The sequence below is a fragment of the Emydura macquarii genome, unplaced genomic scaffold (genome assembly GCF_026122565.2).
Source record: "Emydura macquarii macquarii isolate MOO-44397 ecotype Brisbane River unplaced genomic scaffold, CSIRO-AGI_Emac_v2 contig_2107, whole genome shotgun sequence".
Lineage (NCBI taxonomy): Eukaryota > Metazoa > Chordata > Testudines > Chelidae > Emydura > Emydura macquarii.
Genome location: NW_027132244.1, coordinates 137,466 through 152,899, shown reverse-complemented (window position 1 = coordinate 152,899; position 15,434 = coordinate 137,466). Strand labels below are relative to the sequence as shown.

The 15,434-nt window shown below is 52.0% G+C and overlaps 1 protein-coding gene across 1 annotated transcript; it reads left to right on the top strand.

Annotated features, from left to right (window-relative positions):
- Window positions 1-9,928: 9,928 nt before the first annotated feature.
- Window positions 9,929-15,016, top strand: LOC137160023 (mast cell protease 1A-like). The gene is made up of 5 exons (XM_067558482.1): window positions 9,929-10,004; window positions 12,574-12,721; window positions 13,302-13,437; window positions 13,661-13,927; window positions 14,242-15,016. Exons 1-5 carry the CDS (start codon window positions 9,929-9,931, stop codon window positions 14,383-14,385), a joined length of 771 nt encoding a protein of 256 aa, XP_067414583.1. The 3' UTR covers window positions 14,386-15,016.
- The last annotated feature ends 418 nt before the right edge of the window (window positions 15,017-15,434 follow it).

Genomic DNA, 15,434 nt, shown 5'->3' with positions numbered 1-15,434 from the left:
TATTTCCTTTACAGGGAGGTTTTCTCTGAGTGCAGCAGAGCAATCCTGAGCCGATCTGACCCCCAGGCATCCTTGCAGTTGGCAGGGACTTTCCAGAGACACGGGAATTAGTGGCTTGTGTTCTTCAGTCGAGGCGGCTGGATTGTCGCCGCCTTCGTAATGCTGCTGGAGCTGTTCCAGCTGCTCAGTGCTTCTGGCCCGGAAGCTCTGGTGTTATCAGCACCAGCTGGGCCTGCCAACCCCCGCGTTACCAGGGACGGCCCTTATTGAAATAGAAAATTGCCTGTCCGGTACTCAGTCAGTTCAGGGCACCTTTATCCCGTATTCCAGCAGCAGGGGCCAGTTCTCACAGGTGCCTCTTCCCACTCCCTGGCCCTTCAGTGCTGCTCAGGGAAATGAGCCGGGGAGGTGCTCTGTATAAGTGTCCAGCTTTAACTGTGTAAATGGTAAAGAGGGGGAAGGGGATGTTTTCAATCTTTGTCAGTTCTGGGCACACAGCCGAGGCAGCGATAAGATCTGCCTTCTTCTCAAACATCTGACAACATCTCACAGCAGCGGTTTTCAGTTTCGTTTTAGCTACAAAGGAAGTGAGTTATGAGAAATATGCCATACTTAAAATAGAACCAAGTACTTAACACCACCCCCTACCCCCCACGTCCAAATGCTTAAACTGAAATAAGTTTTCGGTTTCTACAATTGTGATTTTATGAACAAATGTCTGATCCTTTGTGGAACTGGTTCATAATAGAGAGGGATTGTGTTGTGCTAACAAGGCCGACAAATTTACCTAATTGTGAGTTTAATTGTAAGAAGTGAGTGAAACGTCCTGATAACCTATAATAACAAATGTTGGTGGGCAAGGTGCAAGGAAATCAGACACAGATACCGGATTGGTCTAAACCAAAAAGGCCACTTTGATATAATCCATGGACTGTGCTGAAATCAGTTCAATTAGTTGTTAAAAGCAGATGATGTGGATCTGGAATTTAATGAGTCAAAATTGGTGCTTCGGAACTTAGGCATAACTGGCGAACAACAAAATAAGGGGATGGCTGTTCCACCCATCACTGCCCTTTTGGACTCCTTCAAGAAAGAGATTTTGTGAGAAAAGGCTAAAGAAGAGAAAGAACAGATGGAGGCTACTGGAGGAAACATCACCGCCATGGCTGCCACCCCCATTATTTCCAGGTTCCCGGGTCTTCACCATCCCAATCCTGAGAGATGCCCTGAGATCAGAGCAGGCCAGAGAGCAGGAGGAAGGTAACATCACCACCCGACCCAGCTCCAGCTGAATCCCAAACATGACCTGGGATGAAATGGGGTCTGACTTTAGCAACAACAGCTCCAGCATGTATCAGCTAACTTCCCTTTTCCCCAGAAGGGGGGTTAGTGCCATCTTTGATACTGTCCAAGGATCCCTCAGACAAAGGGGTTTTCCCTTCTGAAAATGTTCTCCAGCTGAAGGGAAAGGGAACACGGGATTGTGGTGTAATGAAAGCCCCACTTAACACTGTATATGTCAGAGGCGTTCATTGTTTCCTTCTTTTCTCTATCTGTAATGCCTGTTCACAAAGTGTTTAAGGATGTGCTTGCCATGCTGTGAGAAGGCTGAGGTCCCTGTGTGCCAACCCCAGCCCTTTCAAACACTGTTTAATGTTGGACAGTGGCTGGGTTATGTTAACACCTTTGGCTCATAGAGTCCATCTAAATTCACACAAGGACTCCCAGCGTCAGACTGGAGCTGGGTGAGCAGACGCCATCCCTAGGTGTATGAACCGGATGGGGAATATCGCGTAGGAACAGGGATATGGGGTCACCTGGATAGAGCTGTGGTGGGACCATGACTGGGGATCATTCCAGCCCTTTGTGTCTACACTGTAGCCACAGGCGATCCATCTCTGTTGAGCTCCCCCAACCAGGCAGGGTCTCCAGATCTCAGATCATTCCTGTACCTCTTTCCAATTTGCCAACGTCTTGCTGGAGGTGTGGACAATGGAGCTGGGCACAGTCTCTGGTCATGGTGCAACCAAGGCTGTATCCAGAGGTGTCCCCATCTCCTCCTCCTACTCAATATCCTCCATGGACGGTGATAGGAGGTAGCTCAGGGGACCTGGACTTTGGTCAGGTTGTGCTGCTGGGAAGCAAGGCGGCAGATTTTGGTTTCTCTGCCAATCCAGTGGTGGGACCCCCACCACTAACAGGGCCCAGGATTTGCACCCGGTGGAGTAGGGTGGGCCCCCACCCCCTTCTCTGCCAACCCCACAGCAGGGACTGGCGACCCACTCACCTGAGGCCCAAAAGTCTGTCCTCAGACTGTTGGTTGCCCTCTGCCCTAGTCGGGAGGCTCTGGGCTAAAGACTGCACATTGCTTTGCCGCACCTAGCGGGCCAGGAACAGGATGGTCTCTGTCGACTGTGATGAGACACAGTGGCCCCTTTCTGAGCCTCCATGGGGAGTTGTTCTGGAGTGCAGGGGACCATTTGTCCTCTCTAACCATGGCAGGACGGGACCCAATGGCCAGAAGATGAAGCTGGTAAAGGTAGGGATGGGTTTGATGTGCAAATGTTGAACATGGAGCCGGGGAACAGCTGACCCGGGTTGGGGGTGGAGCCTCCATCATGGGAAGACTTTCCCTGGAGAGAGGCCATCTCTCTCTAGACACCTATCCTAGTATCACCACAGTGTGGGGCTGAGACCAGAGTTGCTCAGAGGGGTTCTGGGATCTGGGGTGCCCGGGGCATGTCTGGGTCTGGGGCTTCCCACAGCAGCCCAGCCTCCCTGGGCATCTCCTACTACAGCCGAGGGTGACCCTACATTTGTTTTGGCCAGGACAGGCCCCTTTCCCATTGATTTGCACGAGGCCAACACAAGACAACCCGAGAATCTCTCACTCCTACACACACCCTTAAAATTCCCATTGGGCATCGCTCTGCACCTTCAGCCACCTCAGTACCATCAAAAAGAGGCCCTGTGTCCACTCCATTTAGAAGAACTATATGCGACTGTGTTTGTTTTCTTTCAAAGTGATTTTTGGCCCCTAGAAGTCAGAGGAATTGTCTGGCCCAAGAAGAGAAATGAATTATTTAAAGGTAGAAGCACCCAACGTGCGTGTGACTTCGAAACTTTAAAAGCAGTTGCTTGAAAAAAAGGGGGACCCAGTTCATAGTCTGGGTTAATCCAGTAATTCAGTGTTTGAATGACTAATACACAGAGCCTCCTATAAGCAAAGAAGGAAAGAAAATGTCGATGCACGAATGCCATCTACTGGGTAGTGATGGAAGCAGCAGAGAAAGTAACAGGTGGGAAATCTCAGAGCTGGTGGCAAGGGGCCAATAGAAAATGAGAGGATTGTTGTCCTTTAACGACTCCCAAAGCAGTGTGTTCACTGTGGCCAGCATGGGGAACCTCACCGTTAACCAAAGCCACCAATCAAGATGAAGAATGTAGACGTGCGACCAGAGGCTGGGATAAGCTACGAGGCCTGTTCATGCCTATCCCAGGGTTATTTGAGAAATAGTGAAAGTGCATTTGGAGGGACGATTTTGAGGTAAAATAGGATTGTTTTGGCAAAAGGAAAATGTTCACAGAAAGTATCGGTTTCCCTCAAACACTGTCACTGTTTTGTCCAAAAACATGGAAACATTTAGCTAAAAATAATCCATTATTCACTGCTCAGCAGATATATTTTTGTTTGTTTTGGGTGGCTGTCAGCTGATATTTTTCAGTTTTTGACACATTTCCCAACTATGGGAGGTTTTGTCAACATCGAGCCAATTTCTGTTCTGGTTTTTCAATAGAAAAGCTAAATTTTCTGTGGGGAAATCTAACACCATTTTCTGACCAGCTGTAAAAATATGAATAGGAAAGACAGGCCAGTTAATTAAATCATCTACATAGCAAAGGAGATTTCGAACAGGAAGCAAAACAACAGGAGACAGAGCTGGGAGAGCGTGGAGAAATTTTGGGCAGCAAAGGGAAAGATCTGAAGTGGCAAAACTGGAGCAGAGAACCTCACACACACACGTCAACAATAGCATCATGGTGATAGTGTTCTCCATTCTCACGGATGAACAGGGGACCGGAGGCAGCAGGATGTGGTCAGGTGTGTTATTTTCTTTGGTGAGCTTGACATCCCAGCAGAACAAAATGCGCTCCTGGCCTATGCCAAGGTGGTACTGCCTGATGTACAGGTTCTTTTGGGGCTCCAGGTCCACCTGGATTGACTCCTCTTCTTCTCGGGCTTGTTTCCAGTCCTCCTACTCCATGCAGACCCTTCTCCTGCCATACTGGGCCTTGAGGGAGAACTGGGACGAGGTGATCAGCTTGGTGACGCCCTTGGTGAGGGTCAGCCTGCTGGGGAAGAAGTTCCGCATGTCGGGGTGGATGGAGATGGAGACTGAGGGGGTGGTATTGATGCCTTGGTTCACTGAGATCCTAATTTCTCATCCACCTCGATCACGGCCGTGAGTAGAACGTAGTTGAAGTTGTAGAGCCCCTGGCAGTATTCAGGCAGCAGGGGAATGTCCTCCAGCTTTTCATCCATGCTGAGGATCAGGACCTGGCGCATGACACCCCATTCTAGGAAGATGACGTGGTACCCATAATCACTGAGTGAGGATGCAGCTCACGGACTCTGGCCTCAGCGTCTGTGCTCAAGTCCTTTACCAGCTGGTAAGAGTTGGCCCTGATGACAGAGATGAAGTTTGCTAAGGGATCCAGGAACCTGGAGACACTCATATCCCCATGGGGTCTAGGAAGGGCCCCAGATGGGGATCACCCTGTTTCTAGCAGTAAATGAACTCTGCAGTGACACCAGGGGAGAATCCAGAGTGGCTCCTCTTCTCTGATTCTAGAGGAGCTATGGCCCATTCGCACCAGCTGAGCTGATCATGTATGAATTGTTGGTGCTTTGGGACCTCCAGCCCCGGGAGGTGGGCGCTGTGATGTCTCCTGGATGTGCCCTGGGCCGGCAGCCCTATCTCCAGGGCCCACTCCTGCAACAGTCCCCTGGACTCTGGCTGACTTACTGATGTCCTCAGATGATGGCGTAAAGACATCAAGTTACTGACACTAGTTTAACCCTACAAGTGACTCCTGACCCTTGCTGCAGAGGAAGATGAAAACCCACCAGCTTCTCTGACAATCTAATGTAGGGGGAAATTCCTTCCCGACACCAAATCTGGTTATCCGTTAGACCCTGAGCATGTGGGCAAAACACACCAGCCAGACGCCAGTGAAAGAATTCTCTGTCGTAACCCAGAGCCCTCCCCATCTGGTGTCCCAGCACCGGCTTTGGAGATATTTGCAACTGGCCATTGCTGATGGGCCACGGGCCATTGTAGGCATCTCCCACCATCCCCTCTTTTCCATAGGCTTATCCAGCTCAGTCGAGAAGCCTGTCAGTTGTTTTGCCCCCTCTGCTCTCCTGGGGAGGCTGTTCCAGAACTTCACTCATCTGATGGCTATTAACCTGTGTCTAATTTCAAGCCCAATCCTCCTGATGGCCAGTTTAGAGCCATTTCTTCTTCTGTCCACATTGGCCTTGAACTTCAGTATCTCCTCTCCCTCCTCTGATGTATTTATAGACAGAAATCATCTCTCCCGTCCTCCAACCCCATTCTCTGGGTTAGGCTAAGCAAGCCAAGCTCTTTGAGTCTGCTTTAACCAGGCAGGTTTTCCATTCCTTGGATCATCTGCACCTTTTCCAGTTAAAATTCATCTTTCTTAGATATGGGAGACCAGATCTGCACAGAGCATTCCAGCTCCGTTCTCACCAGCGCCTGGCATAATGGTGCCACCACTTCCCCATCTCCAGTGCAAACACTGCTGTTGAATTGAAGTTGCTATGTAACCACGATGGGTTAGTGGAGACGGCAGCCGAGAAGGGCGCTAGGTGGTGAGAAGGGAACAATGTTCCAAGCAGCGCGGCGCAGTCCGAGATGTTTCTCCAGAAGATCTGCCCTAGCAATGACTGAGGGGCAGTTCCCTGGTCAGAGGTGGGACAGGATGATCACATGAGTCTCTTCTGCCCTTGGAGGCTCTGAATTCGAATAAAAGCCCTCTGAGAAGATGAGAGATGACAGACAGACAGACTCCACAGGGCCATTTATGGGAACTGGACCAGGGCTCCTGGGCTGGGGAAGCTTGATCTGCGCCCAGCCTGGGTCATCACAGAGGGCAAAATAAACCCCTCTGCCTGTCATTTCATCTCTGACAATCGTGCTTTGGGCAGACCCAAAATCCCTCCCAGTTTTAATAGCAATAACATTAAAAAATGGCGGTCGCAACCTACCAGGCTCCAGGTCTTCTTGGTCTGCCTCTTCTTCTGTGGTGTGCCCCTTGTACCTCCCTGGATGGGCCCTCTGAGAATGGCTCCAGGATGCCCACAGGGTGCTCCACCTACGTAGACTGGTCTATGGCTGGCAGGAAAACTAGGGTCTGACAGGGACTCTCCTACTTCAGCTACGTTCTACTCATGGCTGTGATCGAGGTGGATGAGAAATGTGGGGTTCAGTGCCGAGGGGTCTACGCTGGCGAGTGCAGGATCTGCTCTGTGGGTGACCTCTGTCGCTAGCGCTATGAGCTGTCCTGGCTCAGGAGATGGTCATGCAGGACTCTGGGATGGATGCAGTGCCCGGTACTTAGTGCAATTGCTCATGCTAGGGGCAGGTATCTGCATCCTCCCCCTTGCGGTCCTTGATCTCCTCCCAGCCCAGTGCGCTGCCCGGTGGATCCAGCCTCCTTGCTGAGTTTTCTGTATGTGAACCACAAGGCCACTTCTGCCTCATGGGAGGTGATCAGGAAGATGGGAGACAGACAGTCCGGGGGGACAGAGGCCCAGGGCATTGTGGGATAGCATTGGTGGACAAGCCAAACATGAGCCTGAAAAGAAAGCTTCAGCCACGTCCTCTCTGCAAAGAGGTCAGGCTGGGTCCCGCCCTCTAGGAGGACACAGGCTCTGATAAACCAGTGTGGCGAGGCAGGCAGCTGGTACCTGGGGTGGAGAGGGGTTGGCGTATGTCAGGGGGCTTTGTGTGTGGACGGTTTGGGCTCAAACATGTGTTAGGTCCTAGGCGCACACTGCAGTGTAGACACACCCCGTGTGAGCTTGGACAGGCCACCTCCCATCTCTGAGCTTCAGTCGCAACCTCTTCTAAGCAGGGTAAGATAACACTGCCCTTGTCGCTGTAGGGCCTGATCTGCAGCCAGGGGAAAGAGGCCAGTTGGTTTCACAGGGGCTGGGAAGGGGTCTTGGGCTTGCCAAGGCAGCCAGTGGTTCGTTAGCTTACAGCTCCACTTCATGTGTTTTTAAGAAGCATGATCTCAGCCCAGTCTCTTAGATGGTTTCAGTGATAGCAGATCAAATGGCTGAAAATACCACAGCTGTCTGTTCACCAACGCACCAGCGCGTGCAGGGGTGTGTGAGAGAGAGTTTGAGTCAGCTAAGACTGAGGTGACATGGAAGGCATATTAAATAATGGAAGATCGGGGAGACTGATCCTACTACACCCCTGGAAAAAAACAAGATCACATCAGGAACTGCACATTCGGTGACAATGGCTAAACCATACAGGCGACAAAGACCGGATGGCACAACGTTCTGATAAAACCAACGCCCATTAGCTGTCAGTGATGTTGTGAATCTTATCCATGTGCGTTATCTCCCGAGATACTATCAGTGGCTGTTGAAGGGAGTTGCCTTCTGGTTGGGGGTTGGAGCAGCGGTGGGTTTGCCTCGTGGGGGGGCGGCCAGTTTTGGGGGGGTTTTTGTGTTTCAAAGGCCTATGGGACAGCCTCTCCTAGCCACTGGGCACCCATGTGTCAGTGTACCTGAAACATAGCACCTTGATGGACCATCTCTGGCAAAGGGGCGGTGCTGGGGGGTCTCGGCTAGGACCAAAATCCCTAAGGTCACAGCACGGGGTGTACCTCTACTGAATCTCCATCCTGTGCTCCTCCCCACTCCCAGTCATCCCTGAACTCGTAGCTTCTTCCCCGTATCCCGGGCCTCAGTCTTGAGGAGATATTGTTTGGTAGGCGGAGGAAGCAGACCAGTAACCTGGCTTGGATGGCAGAGCTGCTCAGGTACCAAAATGCAGGACAGTTTGTCCTCGGCCCAGACAGACAGAAACTTGGAACAAAGCTCGTGAAAAGGGTTCAAAACATCCCAAGTGGGAGGGGTTCAGGTTGAGCAGCAGCAACCGAGGAGAGTGACCTTTTGTTGCGCAAGGGTGTTGTATGCATGTGCCAAGGGCTCATATGTGAACATCACAGTACTTTTAGTGAGGTTTAAAGTAGCAGAAAGAGCAGAGAGGGCGTCCAGGCCCAGTGTGATCCATCTGTGCCCAGGGCAGCCCCCTGAGAATGCAAAGGTAAGGGCAGGCTGCAAAAGGAGAGCAGATTCTCCCAGCACTGGTGGGTGACACTGAAGTCAGGCTCCCCAACCAGCCACAAACTGCTTCTGATTTCCCCACACTGGTTATGAAGAAGCCAGTCCACGAATGCCCACAGCCCCCTTTACTGCATTCCAGTTCCTGACTCCCAAATCAGCCACTAGGTCCAGTAAAGAGACCAGTTATTTAAACTCTATGCTCGTTACTAAAAAGGTTCCCTCTGACCCCAAAGGGTCAGCCACAGCACCAGATCAATATAAGTCTGGATCTTACGTGAAATACCACGCTGCCAGCCAATCCTTTAGTAACTACAACTAAAGGTTTATTGTAAAAATAAAGAAACAAACTAGGAGAGAAATCTTAAAGGGGATAAAGCAAAGCAGATACATACAGATGATTGAAAGAGTGGGTGTGGGTCGCAGGGCCAGGGCGGGACAGAGGGGTGTTATTACCAGACCCAGCATGGCCATGGCCCTGCCCTTGACCCCAACCCTGCCCTCTGATTGGTCAGTCCCTCCGCACGTGACCGGAGGCACCGCAGTTGTGGCAGGTCGTTTTATTTCCCGCTGTTACTGCGACATTATCTTTACCTTTCTTTTCTTTAGCCTGTCTTTCTTCACACTCAGAAGCCCAGATACAGATCGACTCATCATCAGAGCCTGGGTGGACATTAAGCACCCATCTGCAGTCAGCTTAGCCCAAGACAAGCTGGGGCGTTTTGCTTGCGTAAGAATGTTCAGCTCGCTAGGGTGCAGAGTATCAGCAGCTGCCATCTGGGTGATCTTTCTCCAGAATACGAGGTCTGGGTCATTGGGTTTGAAATCAGGGAGGTCTTTTAACATATCTGGGCCTATTGGTTTTTATTTAGCCTAATTTTCTTTGTGGCTCAACCCAGATTTCTTTCCTCCTGCCGCCCATTAGCGTCACACACCCCTGCATCATTCACGCACGCATCGTCCAATCTACAGGCCAGGGAGGGAAAAGGCAGGGCGGATTCTTCAAGCAACACATATTGTACTCAGGAACAACATAGTAAATGATAAAGGGTTAAATACTTGTGGGGACGGGAGAGAGAAAAAGAAAAGAAAATCCTGACAACAAATAAAAGTTGGGCCCAGCTCAAAATGGTGTGGGGCTGGAGGACAGAGTCGCTGGGTGGGTTCTGGGCTCTGGGGTGCCCAGGGGGTGGTCAGGCTGGAAAGTCCCAGTGGCGCCTCCTGACCTTGCAATCTCTGGGTCTGGGAACCAAAATGCAGATCAGCCCAGGGGCATTTCTGACATTGGTTAGCTGCAGAGGGAGGGGGTTAGCCACATTCTCAGCTAGGTGGTTTGTGCACCCGAGCAGAGAGGAAATCCCTGCCCCATGTGGGTGTGGCTGTGACCTGAGGCTTCCCAATGGGCGTCTGCACCCGGCTCATCTGGGGAGGGGGATCCATGGCAGCAGGGTCCGTACCCCTGTGGTCACCAGGCCCTGCCCTCCCTCCCAGTCCATATAACTCCCAGGGCTGAGGCAGAGGCTCCATGCCCGTCCCTGGATGTCTCTGACGATGCAGCTCCTGATCCTGATCCTGCTCCCCGCAGCCTTTCTCCTGCCCCCAGCGGCTCGGGCTGGTGAGTGGGGGGGATCGGGGCCCATGGGGAGAATGGCCCTTGCCCCACAAGGGGAGCTGTGGGCAGCGGTGAGGGTCTCCCTCCGGTCCTGCTGGGCCAAGGGGACACTAGGCAACCTCGCAGCCTCTCCTGAGTGTGGCTGGGGTTCTCACAGCAGCCCAAGGGCTGGGTGTCCCAGCTCCTGCAGGCTTCTTGGGAACCCCTCTGCCAATCCGTGCCCCACACAGGGACTAAGGCGCCAGGCTGGGACCCAAGAAATCTGGAGCAGTTCTCACCTCTGTGCAGGATCTCTGTGGACAGGGATTTGCATAGATCACTGGTGGGCCCCCAGTCTTCTTAGGCAGGTTTAGGAAAAATCTCCCGGGGCCTCTGTTTCCCTGTCGGTGCAATGGGAATAATGACTGCCTGTGTTGTTTTAACCAAATACCCTTTGGGGCAGGGATTGTGGGGAAGTGTAAGGCCTGGCACAATGAGGGGAAGGGACCCTGATCTTGGTCGGGGTCTGTGCAGCTCCTGGCACAGTTCAAGCCCTGATCTTGATCTAGGATCTACCCTAACGGAAAGACCAACCATGTGTTAAACGTTGGTTTTCTAACATATCCACCCTCTCACCTACGTAAAGACTTGTTCACAGCTGATCACAAAAAGCTTTTTTTTAATTATTCCTTGGGAAAAACCCCTGAAGTATTTCCTATTACAGGAACCGAAACCTGAACGCATTTTACCTGAAAGTTACCCTAAAAAATTACCTAAAAGTTGCCCTTCTCTCCCCTCCACCCCGCTGTCTTTACGCCGAATGTCTAGTTTTTGTTTCATCCAGCTGGGTTGAGACTCGTTCAGAGCTGGTCTGAAAAGTATTTCCATGGGAAATTTCACCTTTTCCTTGAAAACCCTAAAAGGAATTTGTTTTCCTGTTCACGTTTTATTAATTTTTTTAAAAGACATCTGGAGAGAGTGAGAAAAGAAACACAGCACAATATACATGTACCTTTCATACTATATAAACTTCCCAAAAGATATTAAGTGTTTGCTACCTCACCTTTGCTATCCTTGAAATATTAAATTATCTCTAATATGAATGGTTAGAATATCAATCCCTTATTGTATTCCACAATTTACAAACCAAACTTGCATATAAAAATCCAAAAAAGAAAAATTATTGAAGTCAGATAAAGACTAGAAGCAAAATTCAGATGCGGGAGATAGAGACGGGGAGAGGAAGGAAGTGGGTAGAGGGGAGGCGGAGATGAAGGGGGCCCATGCATTTGATCGGATCATTCAGATACTTCCAGGAAAGTATCCCATATTTCTGACAACGTTTCTGGACTATCTCTGTAATGGTCGTCATTTCTTCCCAAGCTTAGGAGGTCCATGCTCCAATCTTCTTTGTTGGTTGCTTTTTGCATTTCCGATTTTGCAGTACTAGTCCTTTCACCATTTTTAGTGCTCTTCTTAGCCAAAGTCTTTCAAATGTATTCCACTTCCAATTAACACCCATTCAGTTGAAAATTACATGTTTAATTTTATAGGAAAAAATGACCTACCACTTCAGTTCTGCCCAAAGCCCACAGGTCTACGAGATTTCCCAGAGCATATGAGTTAAGTAACCACCTACTGAGTTCAGCACCAATATTTGTCTGACTTATTAGCGTCTGTTTTGAACACAGGTCCAACACATCCTCCATGTGATTTGCTGCTGAATTAATCTTAAATGTAGATGCAAGGAGCAGTCTGGAGCGCTGGCTAAAATTTGTTGCCACTTAGTTAGCAGAGAATAATTGGCCTAGTTCCTCCTCCCATTGGGTTTTTAGGGGATCAGTGTTTACTTCAAATTTGCTGGCTAGCGAGGTGTGTGTATAATGCTGGCAGAGACCTTGGCAATGTGGATTGCATTCGGAGAAGCAAAAGCAGTAATGTATTATGGGTAGCGAAGTGTCAGGGCTAAATGGATGGAAACAGCAGGTTTCCGTTGCATATCTTGCCACTCCTTCTCAGTTTCTAGCATGACCAAAGGCTTAAAGGAAAAAATTGGCAACCAAAACCCAACAAATTTGCAGCTGAAAAGTGGAGAAAACCGGGGGATACAATCAGTGATCCAAGAAAAATGCTGCAATGTTTGGAGCAATGTGACACATTCTGGGAAAATGTTCATTTTCTAGAAAACCAGATTAGTTGTTGGAAAAGAATTGGAGGGTCAGCCTTGGAGGAGGCCTGGCTTGTAAATGTGGGTTGATGGAGAAGGTGGAATGTCAGCAGGGAAGATGTCAGTGGCGTTCTAGGTGACCCTGGCACCCAACGCCGGTAACTCAAGGCCGTGCGATCACTGACGCACTCCTGGTGCATTTGGCACTGAGTCTCCACCCGGCGATGTCAGAACTTTAGATTCACCCTCTGGCCCCACAGGGCATTCTCTCTGTGGGGGAGGTGGGCAGGGATCCAGTCACAGATATGTCTTAGGGAGAGCTTCATTGCGGCGGGGTGTTGGCTGAGGTTATGGGATGGGCAGCTCGGTCCCACTCTGTCTCGTGGACATGATGAGGCCATTTATGGGAACCTGGTTCTCCCCCAGGTGAGATCATCGGGGGACAGGAAGCCCAGCCCCACTCCAGGCCCTACATGGCCTACCTGGATATAAAAAATGGAGAGGATGAATATGAGTGCGGAGGTTTCCTGCTGTCGGAGAATGTTGTGCTGACAGCCGCTCACTGTAATGGAGAGTAAGCATCTCTGCATGGAGGGCAGGTCAGGCGTTAGCGGGCGATAGGGGGCCAGGAGCTCTGGCCCCATTGTAGGTTATGGGGAAGGAGAAGATCAGGGTCAGGGGGGCTCCCCAGCCCCAGGACAGCTGGGAAGGGCTCTGGGCTCGGGGAGCCAGGCACAGAACCCGTCTGGATGTAGCCGGGGCGAGTCCCTGGGGTGCAGGGAGCTGAGACCCAGGGGCCGGGAGGACACCGGGCAGGGAAGGCACTCAGGGGAACAGCACAGGGGAATGGGGAGACACCAGCTGGGACCCCCAACGCCACGGGGCAGTGGCTCTGTGCTGCAGCCGGTGCTCCATAGAGGGGAAAGGCACCTTGTGCCCCGTTCCCACCCCCAGGCAGTCAGTGCCCTGTCCCAGGGCTGGATGGCAGCCGGCATGCGTGCAGTGGGGTGAGGGTTTTCAGGCCGGGAGTTGAGTCAAAGATCTTGGCCTGAGAGACCCAGGCTGCCCTCATTCCCCCATATCACTGTCCCTGTGCCCCCCGCAGCTCCCCACCCTACCCCTAATGCCCCACACGTTGCTCTTGGCTCTCACAGCGAGATCACGGTGCATCTGGGAGCCCACAACATTAGAAAACAGGAAGAGAGCCAACAGGTGATCCCAGCGCGCGCCAAGATCCCCCACCCGCAATATGATGAAGAAATTGATAACAACGACATCATGCTGCTGCAGGTACCGCCCCATTCTATCCCCCCGCCTCCTGTGATCTCACAGTGCTGCAGGCCCCACCCCCATCCTCACCCCGCCCCCAGTGACCTCACACTGCTGGAGGCACCATCCCAACCCATCCCCTTGCCCTCAGTGATATCATGGCTCTGCTTTTCTCTGGGGTGAGGTGTTTGTGTATTGGTCCTTGAACACGACCCTCATTTTGTTCATCGTGCCCGTGTTGCAGCTGGACAGGAAAGTGAAGCTGAATAAATGGGTGAAAACCATCCGTCTGCCCCACACCCACAAGACAGTAAAGCCAGGGGCCAAGTGCAGCGTCGCCGGCTGGGGACAGACAGGGTGCGCATCAACTGCAGACACGCTGCAGGAGGTGGACGTGGAGGTGCTGGATGATGGGGCGTGTCATAAGGATCCCGACGGGCCATATGCTCACTATAATCTCTCTACGATGCTGTGTGTGGGGGATCCAAAGAAGGGCAAAGACTCTGCACAGGTGAATCTCCCCGTGGTTTCAAGGGCCCTCGATAAATCATGATTATCCATGAGGCTCCGGGTATTGCAATCGTGCCTACGAGCGGCGATTCGGGGCTCAGGTCCCGCTGCACTAGGTGCTGTACAAATGAATGGGAAAATAACTGTTCTCTTCCCAGGGGAAGGCAGACACCATCTCTGAGGGTGGAGGGGGACTGGGGCACAGAGACCAGCTGACCCGTGTGGGGGTCCCAAGCAGAGTTGGGGGGACATTGGGGGAACAACACTGAGACCAGCTGCAACTGGGCTTCTCACTGAGCTTGTTCCATTTTGCAGGGCGACTCTGGGGGCCCCCTGGTGTGCAAGGGAAAAGCCCAGGGCATCGTATCCTGGGGGTCCTGCTGCCCCCCTGGGGTGTACACAAGAATCTCCACCTTCATCCCCTGGATCCGGGAGGAGATGAAGAAGCTGCATCCCTGAGCCCCACCGGGAATGGCTGCAGGGCCCAGAGCTGCACTGCTTCTGGCCTTTAGCAAGGCCCAGCCCTGGAGCCTGCTTTGCAGAGGGGCTGAGCCCCCGAGGCTGAGTCCCCACCAGCTATCGCTTTGCTCAGGCAGTGCCCAACCCGTGAGTCTCAAGGCAGGGAGCCCAGGGGAATCAGGAGCTAGGTTCAAGTCTGGCTCCCATCAGCTCCCCTGGAAATCCCAGCCCTCAGCCTGTCTCCTCACTAGGCAAACAGCTGGTTTATTTTCCATGGGGTGATGGACAGAGCCCAGCACTGGGGAAGACGCGGGGGTTTGTAGCTCTCCCCCGTGTCAGCCGGTCGAGGGGCTGTTCATGGGAGATCCTTGTCCGTCCCTGCCCTGCTAACTCGTGTGAAAACCCCGTCCTCACCAGGCCTGTCCAAAGGGTTTCTCACCGGAGTGTGGTCCCTCCCACTACAAACACCCTGTCCCAGTGCCAGCCAGGCCAGCGGGCTTTCACTTGTGGGAAGGGAACTCCACCAAGGCTTCACTGAGGGCAGATCAGTCAACGGCGTTGATCTTGTCTGTCCCGCCTCCTCTTCCCCGCACTGCTGAGCAGCCTGGTGCATCTCGCTTGCCGCTTTGTAACCAGCAATGAATAAAAATGAAGTTAAAAAAAATAAATAACGAGATTCCGGGAATGAGTGACCGACCTGAGCCGTGAATCCAGTGTAGCCGCTGCATCTGCTGGGTGCAGGGGGAATCGGCTACACAGACAAAGGCTGGGCTGGTGCATAATGCGCTATGCTGGGCCCTGGGAACGGGAAGCTGGGGGGTGGCAGCAAGGAATTAACGTGCATGGGGCTGAAGGGGTACCCACTGTGATGGGGGGCAGGGGTGAGAGTGACCGCCACCCCACTCTCCAGATCTGAAAGTCTTTGCCTGGGAAAAGCTGGTTCAAATCCCTTCAATGGCTGGGCCCAGGGAAGGATCGGAGACTCTGTTCCCCAAGACTGGGCTGGATTCCTCATCCCTGGTGACTTGTGTCCCACGCCGAGACATTTC

Coding starts and splice junctions, on each gene's coding strand:
- LOC137160023 (XM_067558482.1), top strand. CDS start 9,929: ATGTCTCTGACGATGCAGCTCCTGATCCTGATCCTGCTCCCCGCAGCC. Junction 10,005..12,573: donor GCCCCCAGCGGCTCGGGCTG/GTGAGTGGGGGG, acceptor GTTCTCCCCCAG/GTGAGATCATCGGGGGACAG. Junction 13,928..14,241: donor AGGGCAAAGACTCTGCACAG/GTGAATCTCCCC, acceptor TCCATTTTGCAG/GGCGACTCTGGGGGCCCCCT.